The sequence below is a fragment of the Dendrobates tinctorius genome, unplaced genomic scaffold (assembly GCF_039654945.1).
Source record: "Dendrobates tinctorius isolate UK_male_01 unplaced genomic scaffold, ASM3965494v1 ptg000199l, whole genome shotgun sequence".
NCBI classification, from domain to species: Eukaryota; Metazoa; Chordata; class Amphibia; order Anura; family Dendrobatidae; genus Dendrobates; species Dendrobates tinctorius.
In genome coordinates, this window is record NW_027361866.1 from 3,760,191 (window position 1) to 3,779,275 (window position 19,085).

The 19,085-nt window shown below is 43.6% G+C and overlaps 1 protein-coding gene and 1 long non-coding RNA gene across 2 annotated transcripts in view; one reads left to right on the forward strand and one right to left on the reverse strand.

Moving 5' to 3' along the window:
- Window positions 1-19,085, reverse strand: part of ERBB4 (erb-b2 receptor tyrosine kinase 4) — a 1,457,122-nt gene that overhangs the window by 297,516 nt on the left and 1,140,521 nt on the right. Inside the window, exon 17 of the mRNA XM_073553209.1 lies at window positions 17,366-17,498. Within this exon, the coding sequence (XP_073409310.1) occupies window positions 17,366-17,498 (133 nt within the window). The remainder of the gene's footprint in view (window positions 1-17,365; window positions 17,499-19,085) is intronic.
- The window catches only part of LOC141056761 (uncharacterized), a 116,341-nt gene that overhangs the window by 3,321 nt on the left and 93,935 nt on the right, over window positions 1-19,085 (forward strand). The gene's annotated exons all lie outside the window — the stretch shown is intronic.

Consider the following 19,085-nt stretch of genomic DNA (forward strand, 5'->3'; position numbering starts at 1 on the left):
TCTGTGATGTGACAGATCAGCGATCTGTCACAGGATAGTGATGTCTCACCTGGGACAAGGTAATAAAGTAAAAAAAAAAAAAAGTGTTAAAAATAATTAAAAAAAAATCGCTAAATAAATTAGTAAAAAAAAAAAAAAATATTCCCCAATAAAGACATTTTTTCAAAATAAAAAGAAACAAAAACAATAAAAGTACACATATTTGGTATCGCCGCGTCCGTAATGACCTGCCCTATAAAACTGTCCCATTAGTTAACCCCTTTAGCGAACCCCTTAAAAAATAAAAATAAAAACGAAGCAAAAAATAATGATTTATTATCATACCACCGAACAAAAAGTGCAATAACGCGCGATCAAAAAGACGCATATAAATATGCATGGTACCGCTGAAAACGTCATCTTGTCCCGCAAAAAATGAGCCACCATACAGCATCATCCGCAAAAAAATAAAAAAGTTATAGCTCGCAGAATAAAGCAATACAAAAATAATTATTTTTTATATAAAATTGTTTTCATTGCAAAAAACCGACAAAACATAAAAAAACGACCTAAATGAGGTATCGCTGTAACCGTACTGACCCGTAGAATAAAAACACGTTATCAATTTTACCGCACGCAGAACGGTGTAAACGCACCCCCCCAAAAGAAATTCATGAAACGCTGGTTTTTGTTCATTCTGCGTCCCAAAAATCGGAATAAAAAGCGATCAAAAAATGTCACATGCCCGAAAATGGTACCAATAAAAACGTCAACTCGTCCCGCAAAAAATAAGACCTCACATGACTCAGTGGGTCAAAATACGGAAAAATTATAGCTCACAATATGTGGTGATGCAAAAACTATTTTTACAATAAAAAGCGTCTTTTAGCGTGCGACAGCCGCCAAACATAAAAACCGCCATAAATCGTAAATCAAACCCCCCGTTATCACCCCCTTAGTTAGAGAAAAATAATAAAACTAAAAGAAAATGTATTTATTTCCATTTTCCCGCTAGGGTTAGGGTTAGGGCTAGGGTTAGGGTTAGGGCTAGGGCTCAGATTAGGGTTAGGGGTGTGTTGAGGTTAGGGTTGGAGTTATAATTGGGGGTTTCCACTGTTTGGGCACATCAGGTGCTCTGCAAAGGCAACATGGCGTCTGATCTCAATTCCAGCCAATTCGGCGTTGAAAAAGTCAAATGGTGCTCCTTCCCTTCCAAGCTCTGCCATGTGCCCAAACAGTGTTTTACCCCCACATGTAGGGTATCAGTCTACTCAGGACAAATTACAAAACAACTTTTGGGGTTCAATTTCTCCTGTTACCCTTAGGAAAATAAAAAATTGGGGGCAAAAATATAATTTTGCGGAAAAAAATGTTTTTTTTATTTTCACGCCCAGGCGTTATAAACTTCTGTGAAGCACTTGGGGGTTCAAAGTGCTCTCCACACATCTAGATAAGCTCCGTGGGGGTCTAGTTTCCAAAATGGGGTCACTTGTGGGGAGTTTCAATAGTTTAGGTACATCAGGGGCTCTCCAAACGCACATGACACCCGCATACCAATCCATCAAAGTCTGCATTCCAAAACGTCACTACTTCCCTTCCGAGCCCCGACGTGTGCCCATACAGTAGTTTTCTCCCACATATGAGGTATCAGCGTACTCAGGACAAATTGGACAACAACTTTTGGGGTCCAATTTCTCCTGTTACCCTTGGGAAAATAAAAAAATGGGGACTAAAAGATCATGTTTGTGGAAAAAATACGATTTTTTTATTTTCACGCCCGGACGTTATAAACTTGGGGGGTTCAAAGTGCTCACCACACATTTAGATAAGTTCCTTGGGGGGTCTAGTTTCCAAAATGGTGTCATTTGTGGGGGGTTTCTACTGTTTTGGTACATCAGGGGCTTTCCTAACGCGACATGGTGTCCGATCTCAATTCCAGCCAAAAACGTCAAATGGCGCTGCTTCCCTTCCGAGCTCTGCCATGCGCCCAAATAGTGGTTTACACCCACATGTGGGGTATCAGCGTACTCAGGATAAATTGCACAATATCTTTTAGGGTCCTGTTACTTTTGGAAAAATAAGAATTGAGGGTGAAAAGATCATTTTTGTGGAAAAAATATGATTTTTTAATTGTACTGCTGTACGTTATAAACTTCTGTGAAGCCCTTGGGGGCTCAAAGTTCTCACCACACATCTAGATAAGTTCCTTGGGGGGTCTAGATTCCAAAATGGTGTCATTTGTGGGGGGTTTCCACTGTTTTGGTACATCAGGGGTTTTCCAATCGCGACATGGTGTCCGATCTCAATTCTAGCCAAAAACGTCAAATGGCGCTGCTTCCCTTCCGAGCTCTGCTATGCGCCCAAATAGTCATTTACACCCACATATGGGGTATCAGCGTACTCAGGACAAATTGCACAATAACTTTTAGGGTCCTGTTACCCTTGGAAAAATAAAAATTGGGGGTGAAAAGATCATTTTTGTGGAAAAAATATGATTTTTTAATTGTACCGCTGTACGTTATAAACTTCTGTGAAGCCCTTGTGGGTTCAAAGTTCTCACCACATATCTAGATAAGTTCCTTGGGGGGTCTAGTTTCCAAAATGGGGTCACTTGGGGGGTTTCCACTGTTTAGGTACATCAGGGGCTCTCCAAACGCGACATGGCGTCCGATCTGAATTCCAGCCAATTTTGCATTGAAAAAGTCAAACGGCGCTCCTTCCCTACTGAGGTCTGCCATGCGCCGAAACAGTGGTTCCCCCCCACATATCAGGTATCAGCGTACTCAGGACAAATTGCACAATAACTTTTGCAGTCCAATTTCTCCTGTTACCCTTGGTAAAATAAAGAAAATTGAACCTGAAGTATTTTTTTTGTGAAAAAAAGTTAAATGTTCATTTTTTTTTTAATATTCAAAAAATTCCTGTGACGCACCTAAAGGGTTAATAAACTTCTTGAATGTGGTTTTAAGCACCTTAAGGGGTGCAGTTTTTAGAATGGTGTCACTTTTGGGTATTTTCTATCATATAGACCCCTCAAAGTGGCTTCAAATGTGAAGTGGTCCCTAAAAATAAAATGGTGTTGCAAAAATGAGAAATCGCTGGTCAATTTTTAACCCTTATAACTTCCTAACAAAAAAAAATTTTGGTTCCAAAATTGTGCTGATGTAAAGTAAACATGTGGGAAATGTTATGTATTAAGTTTTTTGTGTGCCGTATCGCTGTGATTTAAGGGCATAAAAATTCAAAGTTGGAAAATTGCGAAATTTTCAAAATTTTTGCCAAATTTCCGTTTTTTTCACAAATAAACGCAAGTTATTTGAATGCAATTTTACCACTAACATGAAGTACAATATGTCATGAGAAAACAATGTCAGAATCACCGGGATCCATGAAAGCGTTCCAGAGTTATGACCTCATAAAGGTACAGTGGTCAGAATTGTAAAAATTGGCCCGGGAGTTAATGTGCAAACCACCCTTGGTAGTGAAGGGGTTAAAGAAGACTTTAATTTGGAAATTTCCTGTTTGCCGATTTACGCAGCCGTGATACAACTTTAGCGAAAAATTAATTGCTAATTGTGCAGATTCCACTTGGGTTTCTGCTGTGGAAATTCACTAAGTAAGCTTGTGCGGCCTATATGTGTGGATTTTCTGCATCTCATTCAAATCTATGAGGAAAATCCAGAAACACAGTGCATATATTTTTCGCAAGCGAATTTGTCATGTTGCAGATTTAAAAAATGAACCACGGGTCAATTTACGCAGCATTACAAAACAGAGTGGGCAAATGCTTTACATCATCTAATCCACTTTGCTGGAATCGTAATATGCTGCATTTTTTCCACACAAAAAATGCGTCTGAAGATATTTTACCAAATACTCATGTTGGGAACTTAACCTAAAACAAATACAGCGCTGGTGCAAACAAAGCATAATTTGACATCTAACTTGACGTGTGCATTGTTAAAGGGAATCTGTCAGCAGGTTTTTTCTATGCAATCTGAAATCAGCACGATGTAGAGACAGAGATCCTGATTCCAGCAATGTGTCACTTATTGTGCTGCTTGGTGCAGTTTCAATAAAATCACTGTTTTATCAATCACTAGAGGACTAGTTGTCTCCTGCCATGTAGTCCTACTGCTCTGTGTAGTCCCGCCCTCACCACTGATTGGTCACTTTCTGCCAGTGTACACAGAAAGCTGCCAATCAGTGATATGGGCGGGGCTATACAGAGCTCCGTGTTCAGAGAACTCCTAGATCTGCAACAGATAAAACTGTGATTTTACGAAAACTACAGCAAGCAGCCCAGTATATGACACATCTCTAGAATCTGTGTCTCTGCCCCCAAATCATGCTGTCCTTAGATAAGGTGGAAAAAAACATAACAGGTTCCCTTTAAGTATTAATCCTCCTACGCCTCCTTCAGTCATCAGTGATTTTCACTTGCGCAAACAATTATCCGGACGTGTTTCTGTGATTCAATGCGATCACACGGATCACATAAAAGACAGAAATGTGAACAGCCCCAAAGACTAAATGAGTACGTGAAAATTATGGCTAGAACACCTACATGAAAAAAAAATGTCTGAAGGCAAGAAAATAAAATGATGTTGAAGTACAGATAAGCCACGACTTCTTCTTGCCACGTCTGTTACTCACATTTGACATATCGACCTTTAGACCTTTTTAAAAAATTCTCACTCTTTGAGCTAAAATGTCACCATTTTAGCATGCACAATGTAACGGCCGGATGAAAAGGTGAACTTTTGCATAGTTACCGGTATATACTTATAGTTACTGAAAAAGGATTAGGAAGACAACACATGTCCATCATGTTCAACCTTTTTCAGATGAATTTTGCATCATACCTTGCTAAATTATTTAAGACCCTCAATGCCATTTTTATAAGATTCTCATCACTTTTATGGCATATGGCCCTTTTTGAATGCTGTCATTGTATATGTGATCATACTCAACTCCTTCTTGTATTTGAGCCAGGAATTGGAGCCTCCATTGTTGACTATTTATTGGAATAAATTGTTTTAAAAGACCGTACTTTAGGCTGATCTATGTCGATAATAAAAAGTACATCTAGCTATGATTTTTAATACAACTGTGTGGAAAAAAGTCTGGGCCACACAGTATGTCCCGATTCATCATGGCCTTTGCGCCTTTTTTGGCTTAGTTTTGTGTGTTTTCTGTTTTTTTTTATGTTTACACCCAATTCATTATTCTATTTCTATATCCTTTTTTAAGAGTAATCTATATGTGCCTGCCTGTTTTGGTTTTTTCCTGTTGTCCACTTTGTGGACAGAGTCTAAGACCCAATTCCAGATGTTTTAACCCCTTTACCCCCAAGGTTGGTTTGCATGTTAATGACCGATCCAATTCTAACAATTCTGATCACTGTCCCTTTATGAGGCAATAACTCTGGAAGGCTTCCACGGATCCCGGTGATTCTGAAACTGTTTTCTCAAAACATATTGTACTTCATGATAGTGGTAAAATTTCTTTGATATGACTTGTGTTTATTTGTGAAAAAAATGGAAATTTGGTGAAAATTTTGAAAATTTCACAATTTTCAAACTTTGAATTTTCATGCCCTTAAATCACAGAGATTTGGCACACAAAATACTAAATAAATAACATTTACCACAGGTTTACTTTACATCAGAACAATTTGGGAACCAAATTTTTTTTTTGTTAGGAAGTTATAAGGGTTAAAAGTTGACCAGTGATTTCTCATTTTTACAACACCATTTTTTTTAGGGACCACATCACATTTGAAGTCACTTTGAGGGGTCTATTAGATAGAAAATTCCCAAAAGTGACACCATTGTAAAAACTGCACCCCTCAAGGTGCTCAAAATCACATACAAGATGTTTATTAACCCTTAAGGCTTAGCAGGAATTTTTGGCGATTGTCTAAACGCTGTGTCTAACATCATGTCATCACTATATCTGAAACTGAACCTGTCAAAGACTGAACTCCTTGTGTTTCCTCCCTCTACTAACCTACCTATGCCCGACATTGCCATTTCTGTGTGTGGCTCCACTATTACTCCCCACAACATGCCCGCTGTCTTGGGGTCATACTTTACTCCGAGCTTTCCTTTGCCCCCCACATTCGATCACTGGCTCGCTCTTGTCATTTGCACCTCAAAAACATTTCTAGAATTCGACCTTTTCTTTTGACTCTGCAAAAACTCTTACTGTTTCTCTTATTCATTCTCGTCTCGACTATTGTAACTCTCTTCTAATCAGTCTCCGTCTTACCAAACTCTCCCCTCTCCAATCTGTCTTGAATGCTGCAGCCAGGATCATATTCCTCACCAATCGTTACACCGATGCCTCTACCTTGTGCCAGTCATTACACTGGCTACCCATCCACTCCAGAATTCAGTATAAACTTATTACCCTCACCCACAAAGCCCTCCATGGCTCAGCACCACCCTACATCTCCTCCCTTGTTTCAGTATACCACCCTACCCGCGCCCTCCGTTCTGCTGATGACCTGAGGTTAGCATCCTCAATAATCAGAACCTCCCACTCTCGTCTCCAAGACTTTACACGTGCTGCGCCAATTCTTTGGAATGCACTTCCCAGGTCAATACGATTAGTCCCCAATCCCCACAATTTTAAGCGTGCCCTGAAAACGCATTTATTAAGACTGGCCTATCGCCTCAACACATTAACCTAATCTATCCCTGTGTGGCACAGCCAAAGGTTTCACCATAACCAGGTTCCCTGCATCATGTTCCCACATGCTTTATGCATCCATTAGCCCTCTGTATTATGGCTGGTCCATACAATCAGGGCAATTGTTAACACCCACCTTTTGTGTCTACCTCTTTCCTCATAGACTGTAAGCTTGTGAGCAGGGCCCTCATTCCTCTTGGTATTTGTTATAATCTATGTGATTATTGTTATGCTGTAATTTCTATTGTCTGTACATGTCCCCTCTGAAATGTAAAGTGCTGCGGAATATGTCGGCGCTATAGAAATAAAATGTATTATTATTATTATAATAATAAAAAAATGAACATTTAACTTTTTTTTCACAAAAAAATGTACATCAGATCCAATTTTTCTTATTTTATCAAGGGTAACAGGAGAAATTGGACCCCAAAAGTTGTTGTCCAATTTGTTCTGAGTACGCTGATACCCCATATGTGGGGGGAACCACTGCTTGGATGCATGGCAGAGCTTGGAAGGGAAGGAGCGCCGTTTGACCTTTTCAAACTAAAATTGGCTGGAATTGAGATCGGACGCCATGTCACGTTTGGCGAACCCCTAATGTGCCTAAAAAGTGGAAAACCCCCACAAGTGACACCATTTTTGAAACTAGACCCCTAATGAACTTATCTAGATGTGTGGTGAGCACTTTGAACGCCCAAGTGCTTCACAGAAATTATTAACGTAGAGCCGTAAAAATAAAAAAATCATATTTTTTCACAAAAGTGATCTTTTTGCCCCCAATTTTTTATTTTCATAAGGGTAATAGGAGAAATTGGACCACAAAGTTGTTGTCCAAATTGTCCTGAGTACGCCGATACCCTATATGTGGGGGTAGGTCACTGTTTGGGCGCACAGCAGAGCTTGGAAGGAAAGGAGCACGGTTTGATGTTTTCAACGCAGAATTGGCTGGAATTGAGATTGGACGCCATGGCGCGTTTGGAGAGCCCTTGATGTGCCTATACAGTGGAAACCCCCACAATTCTAACCCCAACACACCCTTAACCCTAATCCCAGCCCTAACCATAACTCTAACCACAAACCTAACTCTAACACACCTCTAACCCTAATCCCAACCCTAACCCTAATCCTAACTGTAACCCTAATCCAAATCCTAACCCTAAGTTTAGCCCCAACCCTAACCCTAAGTTTAGCCCCAACCCTAACTTTAGCCCTAACCTTAACTTTAGACCCAAACCTAACCCTAACCCTAACTTTAGCCCCAACCCTAATCCTAACTTTAGCCACATCCCTAACCCTAACTTTAGCACCAACCCTAACCCTTACTTTACCACTAGCCCTAACCCTAATGGGAAAATGGAAATAAATACAATTTATTTTTTTATTATTTTCCCCTAAGGGGGTGATAAAGGGGTTTGATTTACTATTTATAGCAGGTTTTTATGTTTGGCAGCTGTCACATGCTAAAAGACGCTTTTTATTGTAAAAATAGTTTTTGCATCACCACATTTTGAAAGCTACAATTTTTCCATATTTTGGCCTACAGAGTTACATGAGGTTTTGTTTTTTGTGGGACAAATTGACTTTTGTATTGGTACCATTTCTGGTCACATGACATTTTTTGATCGCTTTTTAATTATGATTTTTGGGAGGCAGAATGAACAAAAACCATCAATTCATGAATTTCTTTTATAGGGAGGGGGACGCTTATACCGGTCCACGTGTGGTAAAATTTATAAAACTGTTTTATTCTTCGGGTCAATACGATTACAGTGATACCTCAATTATGTAATTTTTTTATGTTTTGGTGCTTTTATACAATAAAAACTATTTTATATAAAAATAATTATTTTTGCATCACTTTATTCTGAGCACTATAAATTTTTAATTTTTTTGCTGAGGACGCTTTATGGTGGCTCATTTTTTGCGGAACAAGATGACGTTTTCAGTGGTGCCACGTTTATTTATATCCATATTTTTGATTGCGTGTTATTCCGCTTTTTGTTCGCAGGTACAATGATAAAGCCACATTTTTGCCTCGTTTTTTAATTATTTTTTTACACTGTTTAATGAAGGGGTTAACTAGTGGGACAGTTTTAGGCTGTGTGCACACGATGCAGATTTGCAGCGGATCCGCAGCGGATTTTACCGTGCAGAAACCTTGCATATCCGCATTGTGATGTACAGTAGCCTTAAAATCAATGGAAAAAAAAAAAACGCTGTGCAGACGCTGCAGATTGTTCCGCGCTGTTTTCCTGCGGTACAAAATCCGCAGCATGTTACTTCTTTTGTGTGGTTTTCCACCTCCCCTGTGTCCAAATCCGCAGGGGAGAATCCGCAGTGGAAAACCGCAGGAAAAATGGAAGAAATCCGCAGGAAAAATGCAGGTCATTTGACCTGCGGATTTCTTCCATTCTGCGCGGAAAAATCCGCAGGGCTAAAAAGACAATCTGCACTCAGCCTTATAGGTCGGGTCGTTACGGACACAGTGATACTAAATATGTGTACTTTTATTGTATTTTTTATTTACATAAAGAAACGTATTTATTAGAAAAATATTAATTTATTTTTTCTTTATTTAGGAATTTAAAAAAAAATATTTTTACACACGTTATTTTTTTTTTTACTTTTTTACTTTGTCCCAGGATGGGACATCACTATGTAGTGTCAAATCGCTGATCTGACACTTTGCAGAGCACTGTGTCAGATCAGCGTTCGGACAGGCAGTGTAGGAGGCTTCTCAGCGCCTGCTCTCAGCAGGCACTGACAAGCCACCTCCCTCCATGACCCCGTGGCCATCTTGGATCTGGGGGCCTGCAGGGAAGAGAACCTCGGAACAAAGCGATCATATTGCTGTGCTGAGGGTCTCAGGGCAGCACGCAGGGAGCCCCCTCCCTGCGCGATGCTTCCCTATGCCACCGGAACGCTGCAATCATGTTTGATCGCAGTGTGCCGGGGGTTAAAAGAGCCAGGAGTGGTCCATAACCACTCCTGGTACTTAGTGCTGGGTGTCAGCTATGATAATCATGTGAGCGCAGCTGATCGCATATGACGTACTATCCCGTCCATGGGCATTAAGGCCCAGGGCACATGGACAGGATAATATGTCATATGTCAGAAAGGGGTTAATCTGATTCATCAATTGTATTTTTCAAAAAGTTGCAAAATTTGGTGCAATTTCACTCTAGTCTTTCTCTAGTGTATTTTTGAATACGTCAAGATTTTGGCATAGTTTTTGCAGTTTTTGGTGCCAAAAGTCACAAAACGGTTAAGGACTTTTTGGTATCAGAGCAGTGTCATTTACTGCGCTGTGACATCCGACCGTAACGTGTACACCAACACCACAAACACACGTTACTCTTTGTGTAGGCCACACTAGATTCAAATAAAGTGTAGCAGACACACCATCATACAGAGCCATTAGTGTTTCTTATACCTGTTTGTAGTCCTACACGAATAAACACACTAATCCCTAATAATTACTTTCTTGCCGTTCTGAATCCATCAATAGAGATGAAGAAGGCAGGGAGTAAGGGACTTCCCCGCGGCGGCCGCGGAAGAGGTGCATCAGCAGCTAGACATGGTGCACATCCAGAGCAAGCAGCAGGCCCAAGTCACTCAGCACCTACTTTCACCTGGCAGCAGTCATTTATGCGCAGCTTGTTAGGAGCGTAGGGCCATAGGCTGATAAGAGAGGATCAAGTAGAAACCATTGTTGGTTGGATGGCAGCTGAGGCATCCACCTCAATGAGTGCAGCATCCTCCCAGGACCTCTCCACCACATCGGATCAGGCCACTGAAGAGCAGTACCCATCTGCTTCTTCACCGTCCACTAAATTGCCCAGACATTCAGAGGGCCAGGAGCCAACCTTAATCCTCTTCTCAGAATCTGTTGGTTTGGAATCTGTGTGCCAGCCAGACAGCATTCCTGCAGCTGAAGAAGAGGTAGTGTGCACAGATGCGCAACCACTGTGTGCGTCTGAGGAAGAAGTGGAGGGTGGGTCAGTGCCCACAGTGGCCAGACCTCAGTCAGCAGATGATGATGAAGCTCAGCTACCAGTTTCTGCTGACGAAAGTGTATTGGATGACAAGGTCCTTGACCCATCATGGCATGCTGAGGGGCAGCAAGCAAGTGGGGATAGCTCAGAGGAAGAGCTTGCAGGTGTGGCGCAGCGTGGCCGTCCACGTGGGAGAGGAAGAGGGAAAAATTGGTAGTCGGATCCCTCAACTTCAGCACCCGTTAGGAGCAGGGCTTTTTTAAAGCACAAGGGGTGCGCCCAAGAGTTGTGGTGAATGGGCCTTTTTCGACCAAGTTGCAGATGACGTTACAGTAGTCAGATGCAAGCTTTGTCAACAAACTGTGCTGAGAGGGAAGAACGTCAGCAACCTTAATACCACCAATATGTTGACGCATGTCGGGAAGAGGCACCCTGTGGAGTGGCAGCATCACACCCAAGATGATTCGCCACCTGCAGCTGGTTCCCCACCTTCCACCTCTTCAGCCACAGCGGCCACCTCTTCCTCCAGCTCGCAATCAGCTGCTCCTGCTTCGTCGCCAGAATGCCAGGGTGCATCTGCAGGCAGTGTTGTATGGCGGCACACTGTCTGTTCTTCGTCAGCATTAGCATCCCAATCGTTAGCATCCTCACACTCCCAATCCAGTGAGCAGCCATCTGTCACACAGGTATGGGAGAAAAGGTGCCCGTACTCGGCAAACCACCCACGAGTACAGGACATGAATTCTCGCATTGCCAAACTGCTTGCAGTGGAAATGCTACCATTCTGGCTGGTGAGCAAGTCAGCCTTTATCGATATGTTGGGTTTTGCAATCCCACAATACAGCATTCCCAGCCGCTTCTACTTCAGTAGGCATGCCGTCCCCGCCTTGCAACAGCATGTGGAGCGTAAAATTAAGCATGCGCTACAAAATGCAGTTAGTAGCAAGGTCCACCTCACCATCGACGCGTGGACCAGTCAGCATGGCCAGGGATGCTACATTTCCATCACCGCCCATTGGGTAAATGTAGTTGAGCCTGGAACTGAAGTAGACAGTGCAAGTGTGCGGGTCCTGCCCACTCCACAGATTGCAGGCCTCTCCTCTGTACAAATTGACTCCTCCTCATACTCCTCGTCAGACTCGCCTGAACCCAGACGTACCACAACAACCGATTTCAGCACTGCATCGGCCAAACATCAACAGGCCGTGGTGAAATTGGTTTATCTGGGTGATGTTAGCCACACCGCAACCGAGCTGTGGAACACGCTCAAGGAGCAGAGCGACATGTGGTTTCCGCCGCTCAACCTCCAGCCAGGTATGGTGGTGTGTGACAACGGCCGAAACCTGGTCGTGGCTCTGGGCCTAGGTGGTCTGACTCACATTCCATGCCTTGCCCATGTCCTAAACTTGGTGGTGCAGAGTTTCCCTAGGAACTATCCTGACCTTGAGGAGCTGCTGCACAAAGACAGATACGAGTGCTCTCATTTGCGGCATTCAAGCATGGCTGCATCGCGCCTTTCAGCCATGCAGCGCAGATTGGGCCTGCCCGAGCACCGCATCATTGTTGACCTCCCCACCAGGTGGAATTCGACTTTGCATATGCAACGGAGGTTGTGTGAGCAGCAACCTGCAATTATGGAGTTGCAGCTGCATCAGGCGCAAAGTAGGCAACACACATCTCAGCCCTCCAACTTTACAACCACAGAGTGGATATCCATGAAGGACATATGCACCATTTTGAAGTGCTTTGAGGACTCCACTCTGATGGTGAGCGGGATGCTGCCCTACTCAGCCTAACTATTCCCCTTATATGCCTTATAGAATCATCACTTAAAGGACTAAGGGATGAGGTTTCTCAGGAGGAGGAGTATGATGAGACACTTGCACCAACTAGGCAATCTTCATCGGCCAGGTTGGTACAAAGCTCTGTGGGTGCCTCACAAAGGTGCAAGGAGGATGAGGAGGACTATGAGGATGAGCCAGAGGAGGAAAGTACACAGTGCTCTACTAGTAGTCACCAGATAAAGCGTGGATGGGGTGATGCAGAGCAGCCAGAGCACATTCCTCCAGCTGGTGACAGCGATGCATGGCCAGTTGGCAGCCTTCAGCACATGAGTGACTTCATGCTGCAGTGTCTGATAAATGACCCACGCGTGGCTCGTATTCTCCACACAAATGACTACTGGGTGGCCACCCTCTTAGATCCACGTTACCGGGACAGCCTTCAAAGCCTAATTACACCGTTGAACCGGGTGCGTAAAATGCAGGAGTACCAAGACGCACTGGTTAATTCACTCATGTACTCTTTTCCACCGCATAGCAGTGATGCGCGTGCACTAGCAGGCACCTCAGTGCGTCCGGGGCCCAGCGGAATCCATTCAGAAACCGGTAGCAGAAGCAGTACATCTGCTTCTGACAGGTTCAGTATACCCAACCTGTTCCAATGGTTTCTGAATCTGCAAACAGTTCGGACACATCAGCACAGACAGTGCAACACACTAGGAGGCAACGTTACCGTGACATGGTGGCACAATACCTTTCCACCCCTGTCAGTGTGCTTCAGGATGGATCTGCCCCCTTCAAGTTTTGGGTCTCCAAGTTGGATACATGGCCTGAGCTTAGCCAGTATGCCTTGGAGGTCCTGGCTTGTCCTGGTGCCAGTGTGATTTCTGAATGCGTCTTTAGTGCGGCTGGCAATGTACTAACAGACCAACGTACCAGACTATCCGCTGCAAATGTGGACCGGCTTACATTCGTAAAAATTAATCAGGCCTGGATTTCTGGTGACTTTTGCTGCCCTGGACCAGAGTAGGCAGGTTACATGCATGGTTGATAGCAGTATGCATGCTCTGTCATGTGCCTATGTTGCACACAGCGTCATCTGTTATGCCAGTGCTCTGGCTCATTTCTGTGACTGCCACTTTCACAGCATGCCATGTTTCTGGGCTCTAGTACCGCCAGTGAGTGCCCATTTCCGTGACTGCTGATTTCACAACATGCCGTGTTTCTGGGCTCTAGTACCGCCAGCTAGTGCCCATTTCCGTGACTGCCACTTTCACAGCATGCTGTGTTTCTGGGCAACAATACCGCCAGCTGTACCTTGTTAGACCAAAGTGGAAAAAAACGACGACAGATGCCAAACACCTATAGGCAGAAGCACAAGAGGCAGGATCCAGCCACGCCGGCTGTTTCCTGGCACTGAAGTGCGGACACAGGTGCCTCCCCCGAGGGGTAAACCGAGTTCCAGCATCGCCAGCTGTTTCTCGGGAGTGCCCAAGGGCACAGGTACCTCCTGTTCCAAACCGTGTTTCGACAACGCTCGCCGTTACACAGTTGTGTCCCCCGCACTGTTCCACGCCCCCGCCGTACATCATTACGGCTCAGTTTGCATGCTGTTATCCATGATGTTGGCAGTGTAGGAGCCCCCTACATGTTCTCCGGGACCTGGCGCTCAAGACTGGTCTCGACAGTGCCAGTATGCCCTGCTCCTTCCCTGCTGCGACTGCGGAGTAAAGAAGACTGTGTCCGGGTTGCGGGGGCAAATGTGGCTCTTGCACCTTCTGCCGAGAAGACATTACTCCGGTAGAAGACCCAAGCCAGGAAGACAGATGCAGAAGACCCAAGACAGGAAGACAGATGCAGAAGACCCAAGACAAGAAGACAGATGGAGATGTCCCCGGACTCCTGTGTTTATGCTCTTGAACTTGGGTCTTTGTGGGGGTTTTTTTTGCTTCTCGGCAGTGCTTTTGGCTTATGTCACTACTACATTGTGGCATCCGGGCTACAGTAATGTCAGCTGTTGCCCAGTACAACCACTGGCACTTTTACCTTCTGCTGCTTATCTGGGTTCCAGTAACGTCAGCTGGTTCTCAGTAGAGTCAATGGCTTAGGTCCCTCCTTTGTTGTATCAGAGTTCCAGTAATGTCTGCTGGTCCTTGGTAGTGCATTCTGGCACAGGTACTTCCTGCTTAGCTAACGGGCTCTGGTAACATCAGCTGGTACCCGTTAGTTCCATTGGCTCTTATACTGATTTCTGCTGCCTATACGGGTTCCAGACTCACCAGCTGGTTCTCTCAAGTTCCTGTGCCTATTGTTACTTCTGCGTATTTCCTCTGGGTTTGGGACATTCTGCGACCAGCCAATAGCAGTATCACCATAGACAGAGGTTTAGGAAGGAGTAGGAGCAGATGTACATGAACCAAAAGTAGAATATCAATATGCAGAATTGCTGAATAAAAGCAATATAATCAGCAGAAGAAGACTAAGCATGGTTTAAAGGGAGTGTATCCGTTCCTCCACGTGGTGCTCCTGGAAACTCCCTGCAAAGCAAGGTGAGCTGAACGCGGGCACATGTCAGTCAAAGGGCATATTGACACCACCATTGGCAGTTCTAATTTAATAATGTAAAATCACTAACCCTAACCCTAACTATCCCTAACCCCTAACCCTTAACACTTACCACTAACCCTAACCCTTACTAACCCTAACCACTAACCCTTACCCTAACCCTACTAAACCTAAACCCTAACCCCTAACCATAACCCTACAAATCCTAACCCCTAACCCTACTAACCCTAACCCCTAAGGCTAAGTGCACACGTACCGGAATTCTCGCGGAAATTACCGCGAGAATTCCGGAATTCCAGTCCGCGGGAAAATCGCATTTTAAATTCCCGCGATTTTCCCGCGGAAAAACTAGCATTTTGCAAGCGGAATAAGCTTGCAGAATGCTAGCGTTTTCCAAGCGATCTGTAGCATCGCTTGGAGAACTGATTGACAGGTTGGTCACACTCGTCAAACATAGTGTTTGACGAGTGTGACCAACTTTTTACTACTGAGGCCGCCTATGCAGCATCAGCAGTAAAAGATAGAATGTAAAAAAAAATAAAAAACGGTGTTATTCTCACCCTCCGACGTCCCGCGCATCCGTTCCCAGTAATCCTTTGCGAAAATGCCCGCGATGACGTCAGTTCTCGCGGGATCGCGACGTCTCGCGCGAATGACCGCGAGACTTCGCGATCCCGCGAGAACGGACGTCATCGCGAGCATTTTCGCAAAGGACTACTGGGACCGGAGCGTGAAGAGAAGCGGGAAGACTGCGCGGGACGTCGGAGGGTGAGAATAACAATATTTTTTATTTTAAATTCTATTTTTTACAGGGATATGGTACCCACAGCCCGGAGGACAGTCTCCTCTCCTCCGGACCGTGGGTACCATCCGCAATTGTTCTGCTTACTTTCCGCATGGTGTGCACAGCCACATGCGGGAGGTAAGCGGAACAATGCATTCCTATGGGTGCGGGATCACCGCGATTCCGCAAATTAATGAGCATGCTGCGGTTTTTACCGCGAAGCGATTCCGCCGCGGTAAAAACCGCAGCATTAGCACAGCATTGCGGAATCCCATAGGAATGCATGGGATGCTTATTTTTCGCGTTTTCGCGGCAAAATCGCGCGGTTAAAACCGCCGCGGAAACGCGAAAAAAATGCAACATGTGAACTCAGCCTAACCCTAACCCTACTAACCATAGCATAACCCTAACTAACCCTAACCCCTAACCCTTACCCTAACCCTTATTCTACTAACCCTAACCATAACCCTAACTAATCCTAACCCCTAACCCTAACCCTACTAACCCTAACCTCTAACCCTTATCATAACCCTTACCCTACTAAACATGAACCCTAACCCTACCCCAACTAATCCTAACCCAAAGAAAAAACACCGCTGTTAAGAAGATGGCGACCAGTTTTCTTGCTACAGCTTTCGCTCTGTGCATTTTTCTAGCTATTTTTATGCTCCTCTGCCTCTGCAAACTCCTTCCCCATTATCCTGAGGTGTTTCCCCTCCATTTTATCCATTATATAGCACTGTAGTTGTCATTTTGTAATTCCGATTTTTTTTCTCCCATTGACTTGCATTGATATCGGATATCGGAAATTCCAATATCCGATATTTTCCAATAATGGAAATCGGAATTCCGATACAATATTGAGCAATATCGCTCATCCCTACTTTTGATCCTTTTGTTCTTGGTGAGTTAAGGTGCCACCAGAGAAGTCTGGCAGCAGGTCTCTCATAGACAACACAGGAGCTGAACACTCATGTGTATGGAGGACTCAAGAGAGATAGACAATCAGCGTACCGATTGCTGTACAGCCAACATTAAGCCATCGCGATAGCCAATACTAGACACCAAGAACATTGGTGGAAACTCACCAGTGGACCCGGGGAATGGGAGTACAGCTTGGTTTGTTTGGTATTCTAGAGCAAAAATGTTTAGAATTTGAAGGTTGAAAAAACAAAAAAAGTCTATAACGAAACCATATAAATAGACTGGTATGGCTGTAATTGTAACTGCTCTTAAAAAATGATTCAATATTGTACTTTTTATACCATATAACCAACACTAAAAACTACCATTCCAAAAATAATTAGCAATATTGCCACCATAAAAAATTAACAATTGTAAAATTAGAATTTATTGAAAACATGGGCGATGCTCTTTGGGTGACTGAAAGAGTCTAAAGCTCCGAGCTGAAAGATTTCTGTAGACAGCTGTGAACAAGGCAGTCATGATAAAATACCAAGTGTAAGGACAGCACCTTTATAACATAACAATGGGCCATAAAATAGCAGTGTGACTTGAACTTACAATCTTTGACTGTTCCTTGATGCTTGGAAGCCAGTTCTTACCTCTGTCTCTAGGAACCTGCGTAAAGCTCTCTTCTTTTTAATGCTTTTTCTGCGAACGTAGACTGCGAAGGTTAGTCCCATGATGACTATAATAAATAACCCTCCGATAACACTGGCTGCGATCAGGGGAGTTCTACCATTTAAAGCAAAAAAACATGATATTCAGTTATATTGACACTGACAAAATGTGCATTAACAGGAATACTGGTAGTATCAATGTATCAGACAAATCAGACTGTTGAATCAATAAGTTTATTTTCTAAGCATTGATTATGTTATAAATTGTTATAAAATATCTGATTAATATAATTTTATGGGGGCCATGAATAGAGCTGGAGTGACAGAGGCTTGAGGTCTACAAATAGCTCTTCAGCCTCATTTACATATCAATTCAAAGAACACCGTAACGGAACCGCCATGTAAAAGTATTACTAGACTTGTCCTTTAAAGAGCTAAATGTCATGGGTGTGTCAGAGGCTGCAGACCATCGCACTGTATCTGGATGCAGAAGGTCTCAGCAGTTTGCTTTGCAGACTTCTTCCTGTCCTTCTGACTCTGTGACCTAGTGGCAACCTTCCCCCGGCTCTAATGGACACACCTGGACCTGGGTGTTCATAAATTTCAACTTGCTGCTCGGAGTTGCTGGTGAAATTTCCATTTGGGGCTTGGAGCCATGCTTGGAGTTATAGCAGTCTGCTATCTTTCTCTTTGGTGTTTGGACGACGTCTGCGTTTCTCTCTGAGTCTACTCAAGCTAAGTGTTCCCCTTGTTTATGTATCCTATCTGTCTTTTGTTACAGTGGGAATCGACCAGCATTCACACAGTTCTTCCCTAAGCAGGGCTTACTGCTAGGGTCAGGCAGGGATTAGTTATCCTGCTCGGCAATAGGTGCAGAACCTATATAAGGACGCTTAGGGCAGACAGGGTGATGTTAGATCTGCCTAGAGGTCTCCACTCCCTGCTTCCCTAGTATTGGGATCCCTTCCCCTTATCCCTTTGTGTTGCACTTAGACTTTCCTATACTGTGCGTGACACTAAATGTGCATATAAATCATTTTGGGGGGGTGAAATACTGTTACAGATTCCTTTTAAAGCCAAAGACAATACATTATGACATCATGGTGCCCCAGTTGACAATTCAACCCTATCACATCTGGGACTTCGGCACCACAACAAAACAAAGAATGAAAAGTTATTCTTAAAACTTCTTATCCATAATTAAATTCTGCCAACTGATGATCAATAGAAATTAAGCATCACATTAGTCTTTACTATTTACAAGTATTCTAATTACCACATTATCCTTATGATTTTAATTAGATGTCATGGTCATGGATGATGTGAAATAGTAAAGTAGTAACTCTTTATTGCAAAAGCAATATGTGCCTAATAGAGAATGAGGATTTTAAAGCCACCAACGTCTCAGCTGTAACTCAACATTAAGAAAGGCTGCAGTGGAAGTGACCGAGTTACCGACATCAGCAGTTTTATCCCTGATAAAGCAGCCTATGGTAAGTCGGCGCCACAACACATCTATTAGAGAGGTGGCTTTCTATACACAGAGATAGGCAGTCAATTATCTCTTTAATGAAGCGATGCTCTGGTTACAAAGACGCTGCAGTTTGCTTCCCTCTGTGCATTAGTTGTGTTGTACAAATAGTACAGGGTTTTGTAGGATTACCAAGCCTTAAGAACCTCAGTGATGGGGTCTTAGCTCATT